This window comes from Rutilus rutilus (genome assembly GCF_951802725.1).
Source record: "Rutilus rutilus genome assembly, chromosome: 19".
NCBI lineage: Eukaryota > Metazoa > Chordata > Actinopteri > Cypriniformes > Leuciscidae > Rutilus > Rutilus rutilus.
This window is the reverse complement of record NC_140232.1, coordinates 34104018-34129017: the sequence shown is the minus strand read 5'-3', so window position 1 is coordinate 34129017 and position 25000 is coordinate 34104018. Positions and strand designations below refer to the sequence as shown.

At 37.5% G+C, this 25000-nt stretch overlaps 2 protein-coding genes across 2 annotated transcripts in view; one reads left to right on the top strand and one right to left on the bottom strand.

The window, feature by feature from the left end:
• Nucleotides 1-25000, bottom strand: part of pi4kab (phosphatidylinositol 4-kinase, catalytic, alpha b) — a 75364-nt gene that overhangs the window by 15239 nt on the left and 35125 nt on the right. The window contains exons 20-33 of the mRNA XM_084388610.1: nt 17935-18043; nt 17669-17805; nt 16972-17105; nt 15523-15605; nt 11579-11649; nt 11376-11500; nt 10128-10209; nt 9922-10005; nt 9757-9846; nt 6518-6637; nt 5231-5323; nt 2795-2951; nt 2567-2694; nt 835-993 (exon numbers count right to left, since the gene is read on the bottom strand). Coding sequence (XP_084244736.1) covers nt 835-993; nt 2567-2694; nt 2795-2951; nt 5231-5323; nt 6518-6637; nt 9757-9846; nt 9922-10005; nt 10128-10209; nt 11376-11500; nt 11579-11649; nt 15523-15605; nt 16972-17105; nt 17669-17805; nt 17935-18043 — 1572 coding nt within the window. The remainder of the gene's footprint in view (nt 1-834; nt 994-2566; nt 2695-2794; nt 2952-5230; nt 5324-6517; nt 6638-9756; nt 9847-9921; nt 10006-10127; nt 10210-11375; nt 11501-11578; nt 11650-15522; nt 15606-16971; nt 17106-17668; nt 17806-17934; nt 18044-25000) is intronic.
• The window catches only part of serpind1 (serpin peptidase inhibitor, clade D (heparin cofactor), member 1), a 7751-nt gene continuing 1563 nt past the window's right edge, over nt 18813-25000 (top strand). Inside the window, exons 1-5 of the mRNA XM_084388639.1 lie at nt 18813-18908; nt 19153-20066; nt 21344-21617; nt 22632-22776; nt 23001-25000. The exon at nt 23001-25000 is cut by the window's right edge and continues 1563 nt beyond it. Of these exons, the coding sequence (XP_084244765.1) occupies nt 19154-20066; nt 21344-21617; nt 22632-22776; nt 23001-23192 (1524 nt within the window). The 5' untranslated portion in view covers nt 18813-18908; nt 19153 and the 3' untranslated portion in view covers nt 23193-25000. The remainder of the gene's footprint in view (nt 18909-19152; nt 20067-21343; nt 21618-22631; nt 22777-23000) is intronic.

The window sequence follows — 25000 nt, the reverse complement described above, 5'->3', positions numbered from 1 at the left end:
TAAAGTAAAATAAATAAATGAATAAAAATGTGAGTAAAATATTATTATTCTACTAAATACAGATGATGAAATTAAACTAAAATAAAAAAAATTTAATAATATAAAAGAATTTGATTTAAAAAAAATATTTTAAGGTACATTATATTTTTTCTCGAATAACTATAATAATATACTGTTAAATATATTCATTATTTAATTTTAGTGTATAAAAAGGGTGTTATATAAAATAGATATCAGGTATATGAATACTTTTTTTTATTAAAATAGTTATTAATCTATTGAATGGATTAAGTTAAAATAAAAATAAATAAAAAATGATTAACATAAATATTAAAATTAAATAATGTATTTAACAGTACATTACAATAGTGAGTAAAGAAAAAATTATAATATGCAACTTAAATTTTTGATTTATAATATTAATTTCTAAGTGTATAAATTTGGTGTTAATAAAATATATATGCCTTTTAAATTTTAGAATGGGTGTGATGTTGATTAATGGAGAAAAAAACACTTTAGTAGTCAATAATTTTATCCCTTAAAACTTTTTTTCAGTGATTTCAAAGCGTGTGTTTGAGACTGTCTTTAGTTCACTGCAGTTTTAAGGAGAAAATACTCAGCAATGGTGTCGACTTATGAACTTACACATGCTTTGTCTTAAAGCATATTAAAAACACCACATAGACAACATAAACAACATTAAAAGCTGGATTTTCACCACAGGGAGACTTTAACAACAATGTGAAAAGCGCTGTGTAAAGTCAAGTCAGTTTTATATTCTGCATACTATATTCTGCATAAATCATAAGAGTAGTAGTAAGCAATAATCCAGACCTCGATCCAGAGGGAATGCGGTGTGACGTTGGGTGGACGAGGCAGTGGTTGACTCTCTTCTGAAGCCGCTAAAGGATCGGCCTCGGACTCGGTCTCCGAGAACAAGCCCATCTTCAGCTTGATGGTCATCTGCCAGGCGTCCGCCATCTCACGCATGAACTGCACACACACGTCATGAACACAGGGTTTTCACAGCATGTGATGCTGTTATAGTGAAAGGAATAGTTCACTCAATATGAAAATTAGCCCAGGATATACTCATCCTGAAGCCATCCTAGGTGTATATGACATTCTTCTTTCAGACGAGCACAATCGGAGTTATATTAAAAAAATGTCCTGGCTCTTCCAAGCTTTGTAATGGGAGTCAATGGGTGTATTTTTTTGGAAGTCCATCAAAGTGCATCTATCCATCATAAAAGTGCATCTTTCCATCATAAAAGTGCATCTATCCATCATAAGTGCATCTATCCATCATAAAAGTGCATCTATTCATGATAAAAGCGCATCCATCCATGAAAAGTGCATCTATCCATCATAAAAGCGCATCTATCCATCAAAAGTGCATCTATCCATCATAAAAGTGCATCTATCCATCATAAGTGCATCTATCCATCATAAGTGCATCTATCCATCATAAAAGTGCATCTATCCATCATAAGTGCATCTATCCATCATAAGTGCATCTATCCATCATAAAAGTGCATCTATTCATCATAAGTGCATCTATCCATCATAAAAGTGCATCTATCCATCATAAGTGCATCTATCCATCATAAGTGCATCTATCCATCATAAAAGTGCATCTATCCATCATAAGTGCATCTATCCATCATAAGTGCATCTATCCATCATAAAAGTGCATCTATCCATCATAAGTGCATCTATCCATCATAAAAGTGCATCTATCCATCATAAGTGCATCTATCCATCATAAGTGCATCTATCCATCATAAAAGTGCATCTATCCATCATAAGTGCATCTATCCATCATAAAAGTGCATCTATCCATCATAAGTGCATCTATCCATCATAAGTGCATCTATCCATCATAAAAGTGCATCTATCCATCATAAGTGCATCTATCCATCATAAGTGCATCTATCCATCATAAAAGTGCATCTATTCATGATAAAAGCGCATCCATCCATGAAAAGTGCATCTATCCATCATAAAAGCGCATCTATCCATCAAAAGTGCATCTATCCATCATAAAAGTGCATCTATTCATGATAAAAGTGCATCCATCCATGATAAAAGTGCATCTATTCATGATAAAAGTGCATCCATCCATCATAAAAGTGCATCTATCCATCATAAAAGTGCATCTATTCATCATAAAAGTGAATCTATCCATCATAAAAGTGCATCTATTCATGATAAAAGTGAATCTATCCATCATAAAAGTGAATCTATCCATCATAAAAGTGCATTTATTCATGATAAAAGTGCTCCACAAGGCTCTGGCGGGTTAATAAAGGCCTTCTGAAGTGTTTGTCTGAAAAATTTTCATATTTAAAACTTTGGATTATTTTAGTCCATATTAAACTATTAATATGTCATTACTATTATAATATTATTATATAAAAGACATATTAGTTATTTTAGCTGATAAAGTTTTAAATATGGATATATTTCTTACACAAACACATCGATTCACTTCAGAAGGTCACTTCAGGGTGAGTAAATCACGGCTAATTTGAGATTTTTGGGTGAACTATCCCTTTAAAGTTACCTGGACTTCGGCTCCACTGCGAGCTGCCAGAAGCCATTCCCAACATGCGATGGCCGTCTCCATGCCCTGCTCCGTGAACATCTTCAGAGGAGACGAGCAGAGATGATGCAGCAGCTGGAGATCGCAGTCTGAGACAGAGACGTTTGTGTGCGTCACTCAAACATCATGCATTCGATGCGGTCTGTGTGTGTGTGTGTGTGTGTGTGTGTGTGTGTGTGTGTGCACTACCTTTAGTGCTGATGAACAGTGCGGTCATCTTAAACATGTTTTGCATGAAGGCGTCAGAGTTTTTGGCATCCAGAGCGTCGCTCATCTGAGAGATCATCAATTTGCTGGGGTTCGACTCGCTGTGCGTTGCCTCGGCAAACTGCAGCATCCCAGCCACCTCAACACACACACACACACACACAATCAAATGCTCTGCTCTTGCATTACGGACACATAAACATGTCCAGGTCATATTTCACCTCAAAAACAAGAAAGAAAGAAGGTATGAATATGAAGCCTATTTAAATACAGATTTTTTGCATTGTGAAATTATTTGTGTGACAATAAAGCACATTTTCCTCATAATGCAAAAAACAATTATACATACACACATATATATACACATATATATACACATATATATACATATCAGAGCATGTGAGCGGAGTGGAGCGGTGAGAATCTCCGCTCATCGCTCACTGAACTGTTCACCCCTCCGCTCCCCCGCTCAAAGCTACATCAGGCCGCTCCGCTCATTTTCGCTCAGCGCTCAACGCAGTTTGCTTCGCGCTCCACTCAAATCACCCCCCGCTCGCTCCAAAAAAGGAAAAAAAATCTACATGTATATCATTTGTAGCGGTCCCCAACCTTTTTTGCGCCACGGACCGGTTTAAAATCAGACAATATCAGACACGGACCGGCCTTCAAGGTGTGTGGCGGATAAATACAACAAAAATGATTAAAATGATACGACTGGCATAAAAACTGGGGTATTTTTTTTAAATAGCCTATAATAATAAACGTGAATCCAATGTGTAGGCCTACTCGCAACTTTATTAACAGCGTCCTCTAACATCGCGCAGGCAAATGAGAAAGTCTGAAAACAAACAAAATGCCCCCAAAAGAAAAAAATTTCTATGTTTTCAGTGCTGATGCGTTCACGTAACATGTAAGGGCACCTAAAAGCTGTCACAACGAACCGGCAAAATGATTATGAATATGTAAAATATAGCAGAAGACATTTTTTTTTTTTAAGTCTGTCGGCTGGAAAGATGCTGACTCGTGATCTTCGCAGTAGTGAACGCGCCTGAGAGAAATGCACATTTCATACGGGAGAGCAGTCTGTTTTCTTTCGTTTTGAATTGTTCTGTTTAAAAGTAGACATTTCAAGCTTTATATATATGTCTCAGGTGTGTGAGGCAAGTAGGCTATACGCTGAGTTTCGGTTCATTCATGAGACAAACTCCAGGTTCACGCCGGCGCCTTCGTATCGTGGTTATCTATTTTCTAATATATTTACTTCTTATTAAATCCAGACAATGGTTGATGAAACCTTGATTAAAATTAAGATACAATTAATACAAAACGAAATTAATTTTAAAGACAGGCTTTGTGCTTTCTGTTTGAGGTCTGAGTGAAAGTTTTAAAGCAGTCTTATTGCCGCTTTCAGAGCGCTCACGTCCGTTACGGAACTGTCCCGTGACCGTCCATAACTTGTTTTTTTTTTTTTTTGTATAAATTTCTAAATAAATGTGACTTATAGTCCAGTGCGAGGCTAGGCCTATGTTTTTTCTTCTTCATGGCGCATTTTTTGACTGATGCGCCTTATAGGCTACTCCGGAGCGACTTTATTGACCTGTATGAATTCTCATTTTACTTTTTGAACTCCATTATTGAGCCGAGTTTTGCCTGAAAATAGTCTACTGTTGATGACTGTGCAAGACAAATGGATTCAGGGTCAGGCTTGACTGAGCATGCTTCAGACTCGTGGTGTGAGCGGAGCGGAGCGAAATTGGAGCGGGAAATGCGACGCTCCGTCCTTTTGAAATTGCCGCTCTGCGCTCTGTCCAAGATCCGCAGATATACACATATATACATATATATACATATATATACACACATACATATACATACATATACATATATATATATATATATATATATATATATATATATATATATATATATATATTTATTTATTTTTTTTTTTTTTTTGGCCCTAAAAATATACGTTCGTTATGGAAAATAATACGAATATGTTATTTTTATTTTTTTTTTTGTGAAAAAAGTATGTCCCAATGCAAATAAATAAATACATTAAAATTATTTTATTAAATTAATATTTAAAAATATAATAAAAAAAAAAAAAAAAACACACATTTCAATTAAAATGAATAAATAAAAAATATATATTGGTCCTTAAATAATTGGTCCAAAAAATAGACTTTCTTTATGGAAAATAATAAGACTACGTTATTTCTTATTGCCTTATTTAAAACACATTATGTCAGAAAGCAAATAAATATTATAATTTAAATTAATTCAATTTAAATAAATAAATAAATAAATAATAGCAAAAAAAGAAGAAGATTTTTTCGGATTTTTTTTTTTTTTTACAGAAAATTATGTTCCAGTCAAGTTTCATTCACTCATCAACACGCTACTGAAAGCAGTTACCTCTCCGGTGTAGCGGTTCCGCAGGTTGAGCGACGCCATGAAGTTGGAGTAATCCTTCTTCACACAGGAGGGCCGCTCCGTCAGCTGGGTAACCTGGGCATGATGGGAACTGATTCAGTCTCTTCACAGTTAAAAACATCACTAATGCACATTCCTGACTAGTCCTTCGTCTATAAAGCATCAGGCGTGCTGTGAGGAGGAGCAGTGGGAATATACGGACCGATAAACATATCTGGGTCTGTAAACGGAACAAGAGTTCAACAAGACGAAGCAACTGAAAGCATTGAGTACCAACCTGAGGAAAAGCTGCCTGGGACGAGGGGGAGGGACACACGGCAGGCCACACCCACCAAACCCAGGGCCAACCAATCACAGCGCACACATAGATGAGTTAGCAGAGACGCAATGATGTAACGGCACAAACAAAGAGAATGACAAATGATACGCAAACATGCTGCAAAATTACATCAGAGCGCATACCATGCAAAAAACAAAACAAAGACCAACAGGCATAACATGAACACAACAGTGCTAATGAATATTCATAAAGTGTTACTACGGGAATCATCAATATTACATCTCACATTTGATTTTAGTTAGAAATATCTGGTTAGTTTTAACTAGCGTACTGTGAAAAGCTCAATCTGTGTAACACTCTTCACGACACACACCGTTTCGAAGAATCTTCTTTACAGCAATTCATATGGTTAATGTTTATAATGCATTATAGTCCACATTAAGGTCAAATTTGCAGTGCATTGTGGGACACAGTGCATCATACAGTGTTATACTGAACACTATAGTAAATGTAGCAGGACATTTGGCTCAATGCATACATAAAATTCTCATAATAAACTGCTATATGCTTTAACTGCTAAAAGAGCTGACAATATTCAATACATAATTACTGCAAATATTATCTTCAAAGCTGCTTTGAAACAATGTGCATTATGAAAAGATCTATATAAATAAAACTGATTTGACAATTTAATTAATAAATAATCAGTGAAATGTGATCATGTTCAAATGATATACATATTCAGATGTTCTGTGAATCAGTTTTTGTATTTAGCGATTTCAATATGTATCTTGAGCATAAATCATAAATCTTCTTTCTAAAATGATTGATGTTTTCTTCTAAAGACCGGCCACCGTCTTACCTTAATCTGCCCAAAATACTCAGTTACCATCTCAGTAACCATCTACCGTAAGAGCACAGCATCGGTTACCGTCGGGACGTGTGTTTGTAAGCGGGACTGTGTGTGTGTGTGATGTGTGTATTCTCACCCCCAGCGTCGTGCTTTGACGGTTGTACCCCGCGAAGCTGAGAATGCTCTCGGTGGCCATCGCCAGACCCGTGTGCTGAGACAAACCCGACAGCCAGTTCTGGTGCTTGTTCAGATACTCCTGAGACACACAAATATACATCACAGGTTCCAGCAACTGTTTCTTGAGCAGCAAATCAGCATATTAGAATGATTTCTGAAGGATCATGTGACACTGAAGCTGAATTTTCAGCATCATTACAATAAAATATCTTCAATAAATTAGTTCAAAAAATATATTCACATAGAAAACGGCCATTTTGTAATAATATTTCACAGTTTTTACTGTATTTTTGATAGCCTTGGTGAGGAGAAAACAAAAACATTAAAAATTCATACGACCCCAAACTTTTGAACGGTCATGATTAACATAAACCTTTGTATTTACATGGTTTCAAAGAATACCACAGTATTACCACAGCTGACTGGTTTCCAACTTAGGCTGATTAAAACTAACAATGCATCTAATTTACATCAAAGAGTTTGCCAAAGTACCCCAGATGGTAAACTATTTCTGGTGAAAGCTTTTGAGCTAATATTACCCACAAATCCTTCTGCTACAGAAGAGGGAGAGCTTGTTCTTTTTTATTAAAAGTTAAAATCCCCCTGTAGTCAATCATTTTATCCACTTAAAACTCATCTTTGGTCACCAAAATTACATATTTAAAAGTTTTTTTCCTTTAAAAATAAAAACTTCATGCCTTAAAATAGCTTGAATGTAACTCTACACGCTCGCCTCATTTAGTATACGCGGTTCTATGAATATGCAAATGAGCCCCGCCTCCACTCACTCACAGCAGTTACTAATCAGATTACTTAGTAACTAGTAAAGTAACGCATTACTTTTTCAATTTACAACAAAATATCCGAGTTACTTTTTCAAACAAGTAATGCTAGTTAATTTTTCACATTTATTGACTGACAGCTCTCCTGTCTACATGTTGAGGGATATAAAGTGAGGAGGAGATGTTGTGTGTGTGAAACGGCCTTAACGTTTGCCAAAAATCTAGCTTTTTTTGTTGTTATAAAAAAAAAACAACAACAAGCAAGCCCAGCCCAGGTGAGTAAAAATGTAACGTAAATGAAATGTAACGCATTACTTTTCATAAAAAGTAACTAAGTAACGCAATTGACCCTTCGCTAAGCCCCGCCCTCCTTAGTTACTGTTGCTACGCCTGACAAGCTTTCGCGCCTGGCACGTCTATTACAGTATGAATGCACCGGTGTCAGACATTCCCAAGGAGATAATTAGTGATTTTTGGCGAACAGGTGAAAATCTGAGAGACTGCAGTATGCACTCGAGGGATATATCCACGACATATTATGCAACCGATTAGAGAATAATTGAATCAAAATTGAAGCTAAAGCCTATCGGTCCCAGCGCAAGCAGCAGCGCCTCATATGCTGACCATTCAAAATGGGAAACACACAAATTGAGAAACAGCTATGTTCATGCACAGCAGGGTAAGTGAAATTTGAAAATAAATAATTATTAGATAATTATAAATATTTTAGGTTTCGGGAAGGGAAAAAAATTCCACCCCCCAGTCCAAACTTTTAGGATACCGGCAGTGGCGGAACCAGGATTTTTTCATAGGGGTGGCCAGGCAAGAGCCAGCAACCAGTCTGGGGTGGCACAAAAATATTAATTATTTTATCATAAAAAATTATTTATGTATTGGACTGTTTTAGTACACAACTGAATAAAGTTAATTTGTACTTAATTGTAATTGAGATAGTGAATTAGGAATCATGGAATACTGAGTGAATTTTATATTTTTTTTATTGTTACCCACCACCTCATATTAAAATGACTTAAATAGTAATAAAAGGGCACACACTATAGCTAAAGTTCAACTTGCTCTGTTAGCTTGGTTCTGGTTCTCAAAATCTCCAATAGCTTGTTCTACATTGTTGCATCTTCATGGATGAGATAACATGCAGATAAACACTGTAGTCCAAAGATTATTCAACCTTCAATGCGTTTGATATAATCAATGAACTATTCAACCAATTCTGAGTTTGTCAACTAAAAGTTTAACTTTCTATATTAGTTGTCAAAATAAATAATTGCAACAGTTCTATCATACCTAAATTAAAAAGGAAAACAAAAGTTCTCTTTTGAATCCCCAAGTGCAAGAATGTGAACAAGGCGGAAGTCAACAGCACATAATGTAAAATGTTATGGTTTTCATAATGTAATGTTGGCAGAATGTAAAATTAGTTATTTTATGGATTTAAAAATTATCCATTTTTGTTTGTCCTTTACAAATGAACGCAAAATGAATGCCTATCGTCTAGTACAAATGCACAGTGCTCACATTTATTTGTGCTTACATCAGTTTGTACCTTATATTGTGATCTCACATAGCAGAATATTTTAATCCAGAGACATGTGACGCATATATAACAAATACATGCATGCAGTTTTGACAGCTTTAATCGCCTTTTTGATTCTTACATGAGTTAATTGACGACTACTACGGCTACATTTTTCCTGACATTTTGCCTGACAACATCTCATCTTAACGAAGATAGCCAACTGAACAAGGACAACACTCTTTTCTCAGCATCTGACATAAGTGTAGCTTTCACACACATCTTCTAAAATAAAAGTAGCATCAGAAAAAAAAAGAGAATTACGTTTGTTGTTGACTGCACGCTATTCGACTTCCTCAAAACAGTCTTGCAACCCACCAGTTGAGAAAGATTGACTCTATATTTACTATGTGCATATCACTGTCTGATGTTCTGCTGAAGCTCATTCGGCACTTGGACATTTGTGTGCGTCTGAAAAGTCTCACGTTTTTTGTGGTCTTAAAGAGATGGTTCAGCCTTTTAAAAAACGCAATTTTTGTCAATAAAAAAAGAGAGACAGAAACAGCAGTTGTGAGAGGGGTGGCCAAAGGGGTAGCCAAGCTCAGACCAAGGGTGGCCACGGCCACCCCTGGCCACCCCCTAGCTCCGCCAGTGGATACCGGGTATCAGATTTGCACAATACGCACAACGCTTCGGCATGTTTCCCTCGCTCGAAAGCTTGCCAGACCTCCCGCGCCTAGTTACGGTTGCTAAGCCACGATTGGCCTATGGCGGTTTTCGGGCGTGGCTTAGCAAAGGGTCAATTAGTTAACTTTTTTTGGGAAATGCAATACTTTTAAAAGTAACTTTCCCCAACACTGATGGTGTGTGACTTGAGCTCACCTGGAGATGAGACTTGGTAACGGAGGCGGCCCATTTCATGGCCTCCTTCAAGATCTCTCCACAGCGAGCGGCAAAGTCCTTCACGATGCTCTGGACAACAAACAACATTTCAAAACGCCGGACTCCGATCGCGAGTACATTCACGTCTCAGAGGCTCTGTCTCACCTCCCGCGCCTCATGCGTGTCCGGGACCGTTATTCTGTGCGGGGTGTCTGGGATGTCGTAGTACGGCTGATCTTTGTGGATGTCCTGTTTAACAGAGGTCAGGGCAAGTGAATGACACGTGAGAGCGTAAACATGAGTTATATCGGTCACACGTGTGTGTGTGTGTGTGTGTGGTGTGTGTGTGTGTGTGTGTGTGTGGTACTGACGGCACTCAGGGACAGAGACAGAGTCTGCAGGATGTCCAACATGGTCTTCAAAACTCTCCCACTCCACAACAGGTGAGGAAACCTAGACGACAAACAGAGATTTCATAGGCAGTCTAACGTAATAAAATTCAAGCAATAAATATTTTACTATAGCAGTAATACTACTGTAAAAAAAAAAAAAAAAAGTATTATTTTTATTATTACTACAATTAAATCAATTTAAATAAATTATTAAATTAATACAATTAAATAAATATTTTACTATAGCAGTAATACTACTAAAAATAATTTATTATTATTTATATTATTATTAAACTAATATAATTAAATTCATAAATATTTTACTATAGCAATAATACTTATGTAATAAATACAAAAAAGTTTTATTATTATTATTATTAAATACAATTAAATAAATATTTTACTATAGCAGTAATACTAAAAAATGGTTTTTTTTGTATTAAATTAATATAATTAAATTCATAAATACTTTTATACTTTGATTTTTATTCATAAATAAAAAAATTACTATAGCAATAATACTACTGCAATAAAAATACAAAAAAATGATAGTTAATAATAATGATAATCAGCATAATTTTTTTATATAATTATTATTATGACATCAATATAGAGGACAAACAGTGATTTGATAGATTTGAACTTTTAGTTTGTTTTTGTGTGAGAGAAACAAATAGGAATATTACTATTACATTTATTATTAATAATAATAATAATAATAATAATAATAATAAATTATATAAATGATAATAAATGATAATAAAAGAAAAAAAATATTTTACTATAGCAATGATCCTAATGTAATAAAAATACTAAACAACAATAATAATAATAATAATAATAATAATGAAAATAATACATTTTATTTTACAGAACAACACTAAAATTACAATACTAATATTTATGTCGGTCTACATTTCTTTACTTTCAAACGTGAAACTATAGAGCTTTTGTTTCGGAGTAAAACTGCAGGGAGACCCAAGAACTCGAACAAGTTTGGGAAGACGTTTGCCACATTTTGTCTTTTCAAAAGCAACCTAAACTCACAGTGCTTGCAGACTTTGTGTGGAACTCTATACTCTAATAGTAATAAGCATTAAAAAAAACATAAAAACTACAAGGAATACATATATATTGGGGGAAATTGTTGAGTTCACATCATCAGTGATGCTTTAATATGCTGTCTAGGTAGGGAGCTCAATAGCGTTTGGCAGAAAGTCATTTTACGTTTCGGCGAGTCCTGAGAGGTATTTATCCGCGACTCTGCGGATCCTCTTGTGGGTGTGGTTAAAGTTGACCAATAGGAACTGAGCATGACGCTCAAGCTCCTCCTCGTGCTCTTTAGTCTTGGGCTGAAACACAACGCAAAGCCATTATCAATAATGAGCGATCAATACTGCATTCAGAGATCCTTCACACACTCGACTCACTTTCTCAGCCATCATCTGCAGGAAAACATCGAAGACTTTATCACCGACACAGATCACACACTGCATCATGCCTGATGGAGATGAAGAGGCAGAGTCAGAACCAGGGCTGTGTGATGCATTCAATATTCACTATATATTTGCAATGATTTTGCTGGTCACATAATAATAAGCAACAATTGGTTTCCTAAAGATCAAGTGATTAAACTTAAACTTTCATGATGATTTGTTTTATGAAAGAGATTCAATAAAGCCCCTTTCACACAGAGATTCCGGAAAATACACGGATAAAGTGACCCGGGATTTGACCCGGGTTCGTTTGATTTTGGTTCATTCACACTGCCAGTGATTTTCCGGAATCAGAGAGCGCGTTCACACACAACCCGTGTATGTCCCGGAAAGACACGTGACATCGATGTGACTTGTAATGTCTCAGCAGCGTCTTCAGTTTGCTTATGAGCTGCGATTTCTCTCTCTAACCACGCTTGTGCATTTATTTCTCTGATTCGATCATAAAATTGCGCATTTCGTACCGTTTCACAGCTGGCGAACGATCCCGGCTTCAGCGTCATCACTACGACACGGCATTATTACGGCTTTTGTTCACACAGCGCGCGTCCCGGGACTGAACACGGCAATGTTACTAGGTCCCCAACCCGGCATCGATCCCGGCATTAAACCCGGGTCGTGTTTGCGTTCACACAGAAGGCGTTCCGGCAATTTGCCGGCAATTTCCCGGGTTCAATGCGCTGTGTGAAAGGGGCTTAACAGTGTTAGAGTTTCCATTTATCGATTTCCACAAATCAGTTCAATTTCAATGAATTGAGTCAAAACTCTTGATTCAATGATATAATGAATAAAAGTTCTAATACGTATAATCAATTAAAATATGATAACAAAAGTAAACATTACTGTAAAACAACACCTGTTCATATATATACACTATTATTAACCCTCTGGGGTCTGAGGTGTTTTTGGGGTCCTTGAGATGTTCTGACATGCCCTGACATTTGTGCTTTTTTCAGTTGCTTATAAACATAGTAATGGCAAAGAAAAATTACACACTATTTAGCACAAACAGGGCTACCATAATATGTGAGCAACAAGAATGTACATGTCTGCATTTTTGAGAGAATAATGTTTATGCGTGGTTATTGAAAAAACTAAAAACTAAAGTTTCTGAAATAAGACCACAAAACACACACTAAATATGTGCCAATAAGACTTTTGTCTAATGGATGTCATCGCCTAGTGTTTTTTCTTCAAAATTATGTGAAAATCACCCTGCCTAATCCTTCACATAACACAATACATTGATTTGAATTTTGCAAAGCACTTTCTGTTTGGAAAGGCCATATGCGGAGTGGGCGTCACAGATCATGCATATGTAGTGGTTCACACCTGAGGACCGCATACTTAATGAGCCATTCATTCAGGTGAGTCACTGAGCCACAAGAATGCAAGAGCAACAGTTGGAAGCATCTCAATTCTTTTTTATTTTTCCACATATTGTGCTTGCAATTTGGCCTATAATAGCCAAGGAAAACATGTAATTGTGCCGTTAATTCTCATACTGTATTTTCAGTTTTGGAATATTTATCTTCTCCCCAAATTTGTCACTAATAAAACACAATAAAAATTATTTAAAGAAAAGGCTTATATTTACCTTTTAATAGTTTGTTTACATCTACCTTGTAAATATTTAAATAAACAACAATTCAAGTGTAATCTTTCTTTGTACAAACTAAAGTATACATTTTATCATACATATTTCAAAGTTAAGGATTTGATTGATTATTTGATTATTTTTGACAAAAAAATTGGCAAATAAAAGCTTATTTGAGGTGGCAGATATTTTACAGTAAAAATGTATAATCTATCCAAAACTAATCAACGAAATGTTGTCTTTCATATGTCTGTAACATAGGTCTTTCATTTTTATTATAAGGAATATAAATGCTAATTTGCAGTTTAATACGTTGCTTATACAAATATATATATGTGCATACACACACACACATATACATGTGTATATATTTATACACAAAAATAAATTTTATTTATATTTTTTATATACATTTTTTTTTCCACAAATTGTGCTTGTAAATTGTATAATATCCAAGGTAAACATGTCTAGTAATTGTGCAGTAAATTCTCATACTGTATTTTCAGTTTTGGAATATTTATCCTCTCCCCAAATTTGTTACTAATAAAACACAATAAAAATTATTTAAAGAAAAAAAAATTATATTTACCTTTTAATAGTTTGTTTACATCTACCTTTTGAGGGACATTTTCCCTTATTATTATTATTCCTCACAGCGCTGCGAGACGGTGTAAACAAGTAATGATCTGAATAAACTTGTTTTCTTGAGCTGATATGGGGCTCGAGAAAACACAGCCCCTCACAGGTTTGCGCCGTGGATTCCCGCGAGTCAGACGCGGATACTGTGTTTGTTTTAGGCTCGCGCAGTCTTCACTCGGACGCGCGCTTCAATCCGTTGTGGAGACTCTCTTTTCGTTCCAGTGAAATTACAAAACAAAATACACACACACACACATGTCTCTGCCTGATATACAACCACTGATAAACATAATCTGATTTGACAAAAAAAAAAAAAAAACTATGAGTGCAGATTCGAACGCAGAACCTCTGACACGCTAGGCAAATGTTCTACCACTAGACCACTTGAGTTCACGTATTTACTCACGTGAAAACTCGGTGTTTACTCGGCGTGATCAATTCATTCTTGAACATGCTGCCGTTCGTCTGAGTTACAATCTTCCTCATCACTCATGATGATCTCCAGTTCAAGCACCTTATGTTGTGATTGCTAGCCTATTTACTTTTTATGTATTAAATCCAGGAAATTTGTTAATGAAAATAATATTAAAATTAAGATACAATTAAAACAAAACGAAATTCGTTTTAAAGAATGGATTTGTGCTTTCTGTTTTGAAGTCTCTGTGAAAGTTTGAAAGTCTTTTAGTGCTGCTTCAGAGCGCTCGCGTCCATAATGGAGAACTGTCACGTAATATTGTTTTTTCCTCATAAATGCGAACATGTGTCAACTAATGCAAGTAAATTTAAAAAGACTTACCCGAAATATTATCCACGGCTGGATCAAGTCGCTCAACGTTCGTCGCTCAAAATACAAACGTTCGTCGTCAGAGTCCTGCTCTTCTTCTGAGCAAAATTTGAACTCGTGTCATCTTCCAACAGCACAGGAAAGTGAATAAATGAAACTTGCTGGTTTTAAGGCATTTCAGGGGGCGTTTACCTTATTTTGCATAGATCACCTCAGCTCATTATCTTATGAATAGCGCGCTCTGCGAGTGGGTGTGAACTCATTACCGATAATTAGGTGAGACGGGAGAAACTGTACTTCTCTTTAGTTTCTTACAGATTTCATTGCAGGAGAATATTTGTTTTGAATGTGAATTGTTTTATTTAAAAGTAGAAATTTAAAGCTTTCTTTAGACGCATGTTTCATGGTTGTGTGATAAGTATTAGCTGAGTTTCAGTTCATTTTCCAGACTTGTTTCAAAAAGATTTTTGCGGAGACAGAGTGAGCTGAAAGCGCACCCTGTTTATTTTATTTATTTAAAAATAAAAACAAGGTTTTGATGTTAATGTGAGTGTACACAAAAAAAGAAGACCCTCTATAGTTTATAATCATGTATTTATTTTATTAATATGACCGTAAATGACGGACTTTTTTAAGTTTATGTTGCTTCTATGTGAAAAAAATCCAGCAAAACGCGGGGGCGCGTTTGCCGACCTCAGAGGGTTAAGAGTGTCATATTTCTCATATCAAAATGTTCTGGTAAAAAATAAGGTAGGTAAATATTGCTGTTTATCATATTGGTGCATAAAAATGTCTTCTTGTGGTAAAACAGTTTTAATTTTTGTACTCAACCATATGAAATTGTGTTGAGTTTCTGACCTGATTTGTCTTTCTGGATGGCTTTGTCCTCGAAGTATCTGAACATCACCTGGAAGCGGTCGGCATCGTTCGAGTGCAACATCCTGAGGAGGCCGGAGAGAGAGAGAGGATAAAACACAGAGAGAGACGGAACAAAGAGAGATGGGTAAATCACACACACACACTTTCAAGTCAACTGTATTTTAGATTATGGGAGGCACTTCTGGTTTGTTTATCAAAAAGGTAATTTAATCATAAAATTACTATTGTTTTGCATCAATAAGGGCAGTTACTAATAATATTACATGTTTGTTTACTGGAAATTTGACATCACATAACTTGAATTAAAATTAACTTTTATTAACAACAGTAACATGCAAAAACGTAATGTAAATATTCTACTCGTATTAAATGTTCTTCTACAGTATCATACTGAACCGACAGCTTCAGTGATTATAAACGGAGCACTCTTCTTTATATGCTTTCTGGGTAATTCAAGCACAATTTGAAGAAAAGTTTTTGTTTTTTATGAGACTTTGTGACTTTTTTTCCATATACAGGGTGGGCCATTTATATGGATACACTGTAATAACATGGGAATGGTTGGTGATATTAAAGTCCCGTTTGTGGCACATTAGTATATGTGATGGTCACCACCCATCTTGAGGAGTTTGCCCCCTCACATATACTAATGTGCCACAAACAGGACATTAATATCACCAACCATTCCCATGTTATTACGGTGTATCCATATAAATGGCCCACCCTGTATTATTAGGGAGTGGAAATGGCTAATAAGTCAATCAGTGCTCCTATGCCGCCATCTACTGGTTAAAGTGGTAATTTCATGTCTTTTCATTCAAATTAAAGTGTTTGTTTGCTATGATGAAAGTGTTTAGTTTAGATGTAGGAAAACTAACATTAAAATTGGATAATATTTCGAGGTTTAAAGTGTTGTAAAAAGTGTGAAGCCCTTGAAAAGTGATTGAATTTCACTCTCAAAAGGTTGCACAAACCATGAAATGATTAATGTAAAATTTGACTATTTCTGCCACAACACCATAGTTACAGTTAGCGATTTTACTACATTAAATCCATGGTGAATGTTGGTGATTTGTGAACTGAAAAGCCTTCTATAACTTGTTCACTCATGGCACAGTGTCTCTCCTGGCTTCCACGTCAGCGCTGTCCAATATGGTTTGTAGAATTGAAATACTTCTCACTAGATCTTGCAGCGATATTATTAATATTGAGGCGCATTCAAAAGCTTTCTCACGGGATCTTCCAGCGCTGTGTAGTAACGGTGAAAAATAAAATGCTTATTATTGCGTTCATAGAGATTTTTTACAATTTAACTGAAATTACTCCCATTGCTCGCGCAAATGAGGCGAGGAAAGTGGTGGATAATGAGAGGAGCTGTTCTAAAGAAAGTCAGAAAGACTGAAAACAGAAAGTTCAAGCGTCTCTAACCTCATATACTCCAGCCGGTAGACAGACAGCAGGTACGTGCACATGGCGAAGTCGAGTTTATTGATGAGGGCGGCGGCTTCAGGTGACGGATCCAACAAATTAATGATGGTGCTGCGCAGTTCACTCAACTCCGCCTTCAAACAAAGGAGAATTTTGAATAAACAAGGGCTTTCCAGGATGGGAAACTAGTATACACTGTGTACTACTACTGTAAAATAGCATGCAGTATGCAAGTGTCAAACAATAGTGTGCTACATAACCTCAACACGTTGCATGTTCAGTGAATGGCACCCAGTTAACTCCTCAGAAATAAATAGGGCTAATTTATTTAGTTATTTTTGTAAAAACTTAGGGGAGTTATATCAAATAAGTAAATAACAAATATATTTTTAATTTGTTTTGTCCCCAGCAAGTGAAAATCATCAGTCTGTTCACTTTCATTTACATTTATGCATTTAGAGACACTTTAATCCAAAAGCTACTTAGCAATTAAAAAGCAATTAGTGAAAAAGCCAACAACATTCATAATATACAATGCCAGCAAACTTAGTAAAGTAACTCTCCTCAACAAGACAAACGATTTGAGGAATAATTCATGTCTGAAGCACAGACGATGCACTTACTGTTAGAGTTAACAGTAATTTAGATACTTAACACAGATGTAAAACATCACTGAGACAGTGAGAGCGTTTGATACCGGAGTAACCGTGTCGTTCTTCAGTGCCGAGTTGTACTGGAGTTCTGAACGCAGCGGTTCTCCACTGGGGAACGTGAGCAGTGGCGATTTAGTGGCGATTTCACACACTCCCTCGTACCATTCCTCAGGCCACAGACCTAAAACACAGGCAAAACACACACTTCTGTAGAAATACCCTGAGAGAAATCCTGCTAGAGAACGCGCTCTGATTGTGTACGTGGAGAATTCATGTTTAAATGCTGTCAGTGATGATTTTATTTCCTTACCAGATCCTTCCACCGCAAAACCCATGACCACAGAATAGAGCCAGAAATCCCTGAAGAGCTTCTGCAGGCGAGGCTTGGCCTCCTTAATGGCAGGCAATCGGCGGGTCAGCTGCGACACATTAAACAGAAAATTAAATACTTTAAATACAAAAACATTATCAAAATGCAAGTTAAAATGGTAGTTCTTTAGAAAGAATATATTCTACAAAAAAAAAGCACTGTGTGCCGTCACGGTCCTTTTAATAAAAATAAAAAAACACAAAAAAAGGGTAATATTATTATTCTTAAATAATAAAAACACTTAAATAAAGTAATAATTATACAAATAAATAAATAATATTTTAAAAATCAAGTAAAAATACATCAATACAGTCATCAATACAGTATCAGTAACTTTATCAGTTTACAGTCAACATTATTTAACATTGCACATGATCTGTTTGTCAAAAATGATAAAAAGGGAGTCCATATCATTAAAAACATTTACTTTTCTCTATTCATACATGTCAGTTTTTCCAAAGCAAGATTAAATGACATTTATTTGATCCATTAGGAGATTATCCCATGTTAAACGAAATCTATAAACTTGCATGTACAACTAAATTTACAGGAAAAAAAACTCTTCAGTCAGTTCGCAAATCACATCAAAAACCCTTTCTTACAATGAAACATTGTTTCCTCGTTACATTTAATACAGCTGTCAGGGATATCAGGATTAACCCTATTGTAATGTAACTGGGGTAATAGAAGTCCTAAGAGGACATTTGCAGCATATCTGTAGTAATTTGCACCTAGAATTAATGGATTGCGTGCATTTCAAGGGTTAAATAAAGTCAGATGTGAGGAATGTTTGAACTCGCTACTGTTTGATCAGTGAAGAGCCACTTCAAAGTCCAGCTGGGGATCGAATCCACAAACGGACGTCCACACACACACACACACACACACAGAGAGATTCCAGAGGGAAAGAGCAGGTAAGAAGCTCAAACTAGCATAAAAGACTATAAGATTTAATAAGACACTGGTGTGATATTTCAGAGATCAAGCTAAGAAAGTAACCAAAAGCTTTAAGAATAATTGGAAATCACTATTGGGTGTCCCCATTAGTGTCTATGGGAGTTAGAGTTATGGGAGTGTTAGATTTCCGAGTGTAATATCTGCAAGTGAAGCTGTCAATCGTTCAATATTCCCATGTGTGCTTGTTTTGTTTTTTCATAGGATGTGGATCTTTCAGGTTATAGTCGTAGCCTCTCTCTTGAGTAGCCCCGCTCTGGCTGGGGTCAAAGACCTCAGTTCACACTTTGAGAAGGAAAAGTTGGTGGATGCCCGTGGACTTTCTACAGATGGAGGGAACACAGACATTGAGTCCATCCCGTTGGACTTCCATCGGGAAAACACGGTCACGAACGACCTCCCTCTGGAGGGACTGGAAGATGAAGACTACTTGGACTTCGATAAGATCCTGGCGGAAGGTGAGGATGACTACAGCGAAGGCGATCACATAGATGAGATCTCCACGCCTGCTCCTGACCTTGACCTCTTCTTGGAGCCAAGTGACCCCAAAATACGGAGAGCGCGCCTGTTGCGGCTCTTCCACGGGCAAACGCGCCTCCAGCGAATCAATGTCGTCAACGGTCGCTTCGGGTGTCGGCTTTATCGGAAACTGCGCAATCGACTTAACCAGACGGACAACATTCTTCTTGCTCCTGTCGGGATCTCCATCGCGATGGGAATGATGTCCCTGGGAGCCGGACCAACCACTCAGGAACAACTCTACCAAGCTCTCGGATTTGCCGAATTCGTCAACGCCAGCTCACATTACGATAACTCGACCGTGCATAAGCTCTTCCGCAAACTCACACACAGGCTCTTCAGACGAAACTTCGGCTACACTTTGCGCTCCGTTAACGACCTGTATGTGAAACGCAACGTCCAAGTACAGGAGGCTTTCCGTGCCGACGCGAAGACGTACTACTTCGCCGAGCCGCAGTCTGTGGATTTCGCCGACCCGGCGTTCCTCGTGAAGGCCAACCAACGCATTCAGAAAATCACCAAAGGTCTGATAAAGGAACCGCTGAAGAGCGTCGACCCCAGCATGGCCGTGATGCTCCTGAACTACCTCTACTTCAAAGGTGAACCAATTCAAGCCCATTCTGGTGGTCAAGACCTAAAGTCTGAAACTCTTTAGGAAGACTAATGGTTTACTCCATTCATATGTATAGTCGGCAATCAATCCTAAAGCAAATAATCATGCACTATGTGAAATGTTTTGTGTACTTCCATTGAATGCAACTTTTAATTTAGCCCGACTGAATTAACTAGCATCTTCACTAGGTTAATCAGCAAGACCTTGTTGCTACTAGGCTGGTCAAACAAGCAGTCTTTCTTGTGAACCCGGTTAACCAGCCTCAGTTTCGCACCGGAGGAACCTTTTCATAGTTTCTTGAACTAATGGCGGAAGAACCCACTTTTTGGTGTGTTCACACGGCAGGAACTGGGAACGAATTTAATTCTAGGAACGCATTTTGGGGAACAAATGCTACCTCAGAGTAGGGTTTAACCCAGCACAATAGGAACTACCAGTGACACTAAGCAGTGTAAACGCACACAGTTTACTTCATGAACAAACTCCACGATGGACATAAACAAGACATATACAGATAGCTAATGCTAACAGTTCTTTTCTCAGCCTCGATGATATGTAGCACCGCAAGGAGATTTCGTCCTCCTTTTTGCTCTTTCCATCGCATAACTTATCCATCTACACTCCATCACGAATCCCACGACAAAAACACAGCTCCGATCACGACGTCCTCCATTCTCCAGTTGTTGACGTCACTGAATGAAACGCTTAATGTCACTGTCGTCTAGCTTCCGTCACTTCTTAGTTCCTACTGCCAGTGTTCCACAACCAGGAATATTTCCCTAGGGGAACATTCAGTTCTCGGAGAACCACCTTGGTGACTAGTTCCTGTAACTACCTGGTGCACAAGCCCCTATTGGCTACAAGAAGTTTTGCTGGCGAACCTCATAGCTATGCTAACTAGACTTGCACCAAACAACCATAAACCAGGACAATTGTTTTGTCTTTTCAACAGGGAAACTTGCAGATCAAAAGAAGCCAATCCTGCTCACGGAGGGCTACCTTCCTAAACATCACCAACACATTACCTAAAGACCTTGATTAGCTGGTTCAGGTGTGTTATATTAGAGCTGGAGCAGAACTCTGCTGGAAAGTGGCCCCCCATGAGCACGATTGGACACCCCTACTTTAAACATATTAGAAGTCAAAAGTCAAGTCAAAAATAGTCAAAGAGAGAAAAATTGTTAAATAGTCAAAAATAATATATTACATGCAGCTCACAAATAACACCACAATGTCATGTTTTCACTGCCCCAACAAACGCAGGCACGTGGGAGCAGAAGTTCCCGAAGGAACTGACACACTACCGGCAATTCCGTGTCAGTGAGAAAAAGCAGGTGCGTGTTCCCATGATGCAGAACAAAGGGAGTTACCTGGCGGCGGCCGACCACGAGCTCAACTGCGACATACTTCAGCTTCCCTACACCGGGAACATCAGCATGCTCATCGCCGTGCCTCAGAAACTCTCGGGAATGAGATCCCTGGAGCAGGAGATCTCCCCAACCCTGATCAACAAGTGGCTTAACAACATGACCAACCGGTAAAGCACCATTAAACACTAGTCTGACCAAGTCTGCGAAGCACTTTAATGTCAATGACTCAATCACTTAAAGTGCTGGACAAAAATCCGAACTATTAATGGTCCTGGAATAACACTCAGATTCTAGGGTTAAGTTTAGGTTTAATAATTTTCCTTTGATTTCAATGATATTCAGTAATATCTTCACTGACACTACAGAATGAGAACAAATCTTGAACTGAATTGAGCTGGATGATGAAACCACTGCTTGTATAGCTGAACTACTGAAGTTATTGAACTGAACGGAGTTGAATAATGACGGTCTTCTCTAGAGCTGCTTATAGATGAATTGATCTATCATAATTGATTAACTTTACACAGTTATTGAACAGAACTGAATCAACATTGAACTGACTGAAAAGGACACTATAGTCTATTTTAGAGCTGCTGTAGAGCAGAACTGAAGAGCATCATTGATCCTTGTCATGTTTATCACTATAAAGCTGCTTTGAAACAATCTGTATTGTATAAAGCACAGTACATTATGTTCAGACTATTAGTGACTAGATGTTCAGACAGAGTTTGATTATGATGATTTGAAAAAAAATGTCAATCCAGGAACACGTCCTAATTGGCTAAATCATTCTTCAATTGTATTCGGCAACACTTTATTTTGATAGTCCACTTTAGACATTCTACTAACTATAAGTAACTTTGGAGCTACATTTCAACTAACTATCATTAGATTATTAGTAGACTGTTTGCTTAATATCTGCTAACTCTTTATTGTGCTGGTCCCCCAACAGATATTCTACAGACTATAAGTAACTTGGCAACTACAAGTACACTTTTTCTCCTAACCCGAACCCTAACACCTAACCATAACCTAACAGTCTACTGACAGTCTACTAATACTCTAATGAGAGTTAGCTGACATGTAGTTGATGTCAAAAATGTCTAAAGTGGACTATCAAAATAAAGTGTAACCTCGTATTCTAACAATCAAACTTCTCTTGTTGTGCTCGTCTCGGGCAGGACTCGAGAGGTGGTTTTCCCTCGGTTTAAGCTGGAGCAGAACTATGACTTGATTGAGCACCTGAAGGAAATGGGCCTGACGGACCTGTTCACTGAAAAGGGCGACTTTTCCCAGATGACCTCCGAGAAGGTCATCATCAACTGGGTAATTGAATGACTGACACATGCAAAACGAATGCAACTCATAGCTTGTTTCACATATCGTACTGCACATAAGCCTGACTTTGAATTAAATATGCATCACAAGATGTAAGAAACAGGCCTTTTCGCTGTTATGTTGAGAGCACTTTAGTTCGCCTACGCCTTCGAATACAAACTCTTTGACCTTTCATTGCACCCTTCATTCCTGTCATCTCTTCTCTCTCTCAGTTTAAGCATCAGGGCACCATTACAGTGAATGAAGAAGGCACAGAGGCCGCAGCATTGACACACATCGGATTCATGCCTTTATCAACACAGACGCGTTTTGTGGTGGACCGGCCCTTTCTCTTCCTCATCTACGAGCATCGCACCGGCTGCGTCGTGTTCATGGGACGTGTGGTAGACCCTTCACAGAGTTAATCAGACACACTAACACAATACAGCCATGCAACGGCCGATGCATCACTGTGAAGCAATGAAACTAGAAAGTTAGTCAAAACAATTATATAAAAAAAAATAGTAGCCAGATATAAAGCAGATAAGAATGATGGTTGTGTTTGTTTATCAAGTAAATTGAGTTTTGTAAAGTAATGCAGTCGTGGTCAGAATTATCGGCACCCCTTGTAAATATGACCAAAGATGGCTGTGAAAATAAATCTGCATGGTTTATCCTTTTGATCTTTCATTCAAAATATTAGCAAAAAATCTAACCATTTATTGAAGTAAAAGAATTGAAAGTGAAAAAAAAAATCATCACATTATGAAACAAATGTTTTTCTCTAATGCACATTGGCCACAATTATTGGCACCCCTAGACATTCTTATGGATTACAATATTTCTGAAGTATATTCCCATTAATTTTTGCACACCATGTTGACTAGGAACATGAAGTTATCCAGCCATGACTTCCTGTTCCACAGGAGTATAAATATGAACACAAAAGGCCAAATTCCCTTCATCACAATGATTAAAATCAAAGAATATAAATCTGATGTGCAGCAAAAGATTATTGAGCTTCACAAAATAGAAAGTGGCGGTAAGAAAATAGCTAAAGCAATGAAAATTCTCATTTCCAACATCAGGGAAATAATTAAGAAGTTCCAATCAACATGAAATATTACGAATCTGCCTGGAAAAGGCATTTATATCGTCCTAATGCACAGCGAGGAGAAAAGTTTGAGTGTCCAAATTCTCTCAAATGATCACAGATGGAGAATTTCAGAAATTAGTTGAGTGTTGGGGTCAGAAAGAGCTTTTTGGCAGCAAACCCAGAGCACACTAGCCTGGAAATCCAGACCTAAATCTGAAAGATGAATGGTCTGGCGTCGACTAATGAAAATCGCCCAGCTCGAGGGGCGGCACCAAGCGTGCATTTGAAAATCTCACTGCACGCAATAGGATAACACTACGACCAATCACAACAAGCCCCATACGCTGAGCTACCAGCGGAGCTAACTGGTAGATTAGACTCTTACCGTATCTGGTCGGCAAAACAGCAAAAACATCCTTCTTGCAAAGGAAGGATTCGAGGGCCGTCTTCGGTTCCTCTTTTAGATAAAAAGCCAAGTCTAACTCGTTCATTGTAGCGGCCAAAGCCGTTTCAAACAACTGGTGTTCATCCATAGCCATCTTGCAATGTTTACTAATGACTTGGACGTCACAGCGCTGTCGTCATCTGTTTAGCTCCGCCTATATCAGATAACCCGATGTGATTGGTGCAGCTCAGATCGAGGGGCATATTTAATGAGCATCATTACTCGACGCCAGAGTAACTCGCTGAGCAAATTCACCTTGTGCTCTCGCCAGAACTCTGGATTACCAGACAGGGATAAAAAGTACCCCATGCCCACTGGATACCGCTGGATCTTTAATGTTGTGGGCCTATTTTTTTGCTGGAGGTCCTGGACTTCTTTCTCAGATACATGTTATTATGGATTCTAGCAAATACCAACAGATATAAAATCAAAACCTGACGGCCTCTGCGAGAAATCTTATAATGGGCCGTAGTTGGATTTTCCATCAGGACAATGATCCAAAACAAATATTAAAACAACACACAAAGGGTCACTGAGCACAAAATGAAGGCTCTGCCATGACGGTCCCAGTTCCCTGACCTGAACACTGTGGAAAACTGAAGAGGAAAGATCTCCAAACTCAGCATTTACTTCATAATGTGGACATTTATTTCATAATGAGATTTTACCCTCATTTTTAATTGTTTAACAAT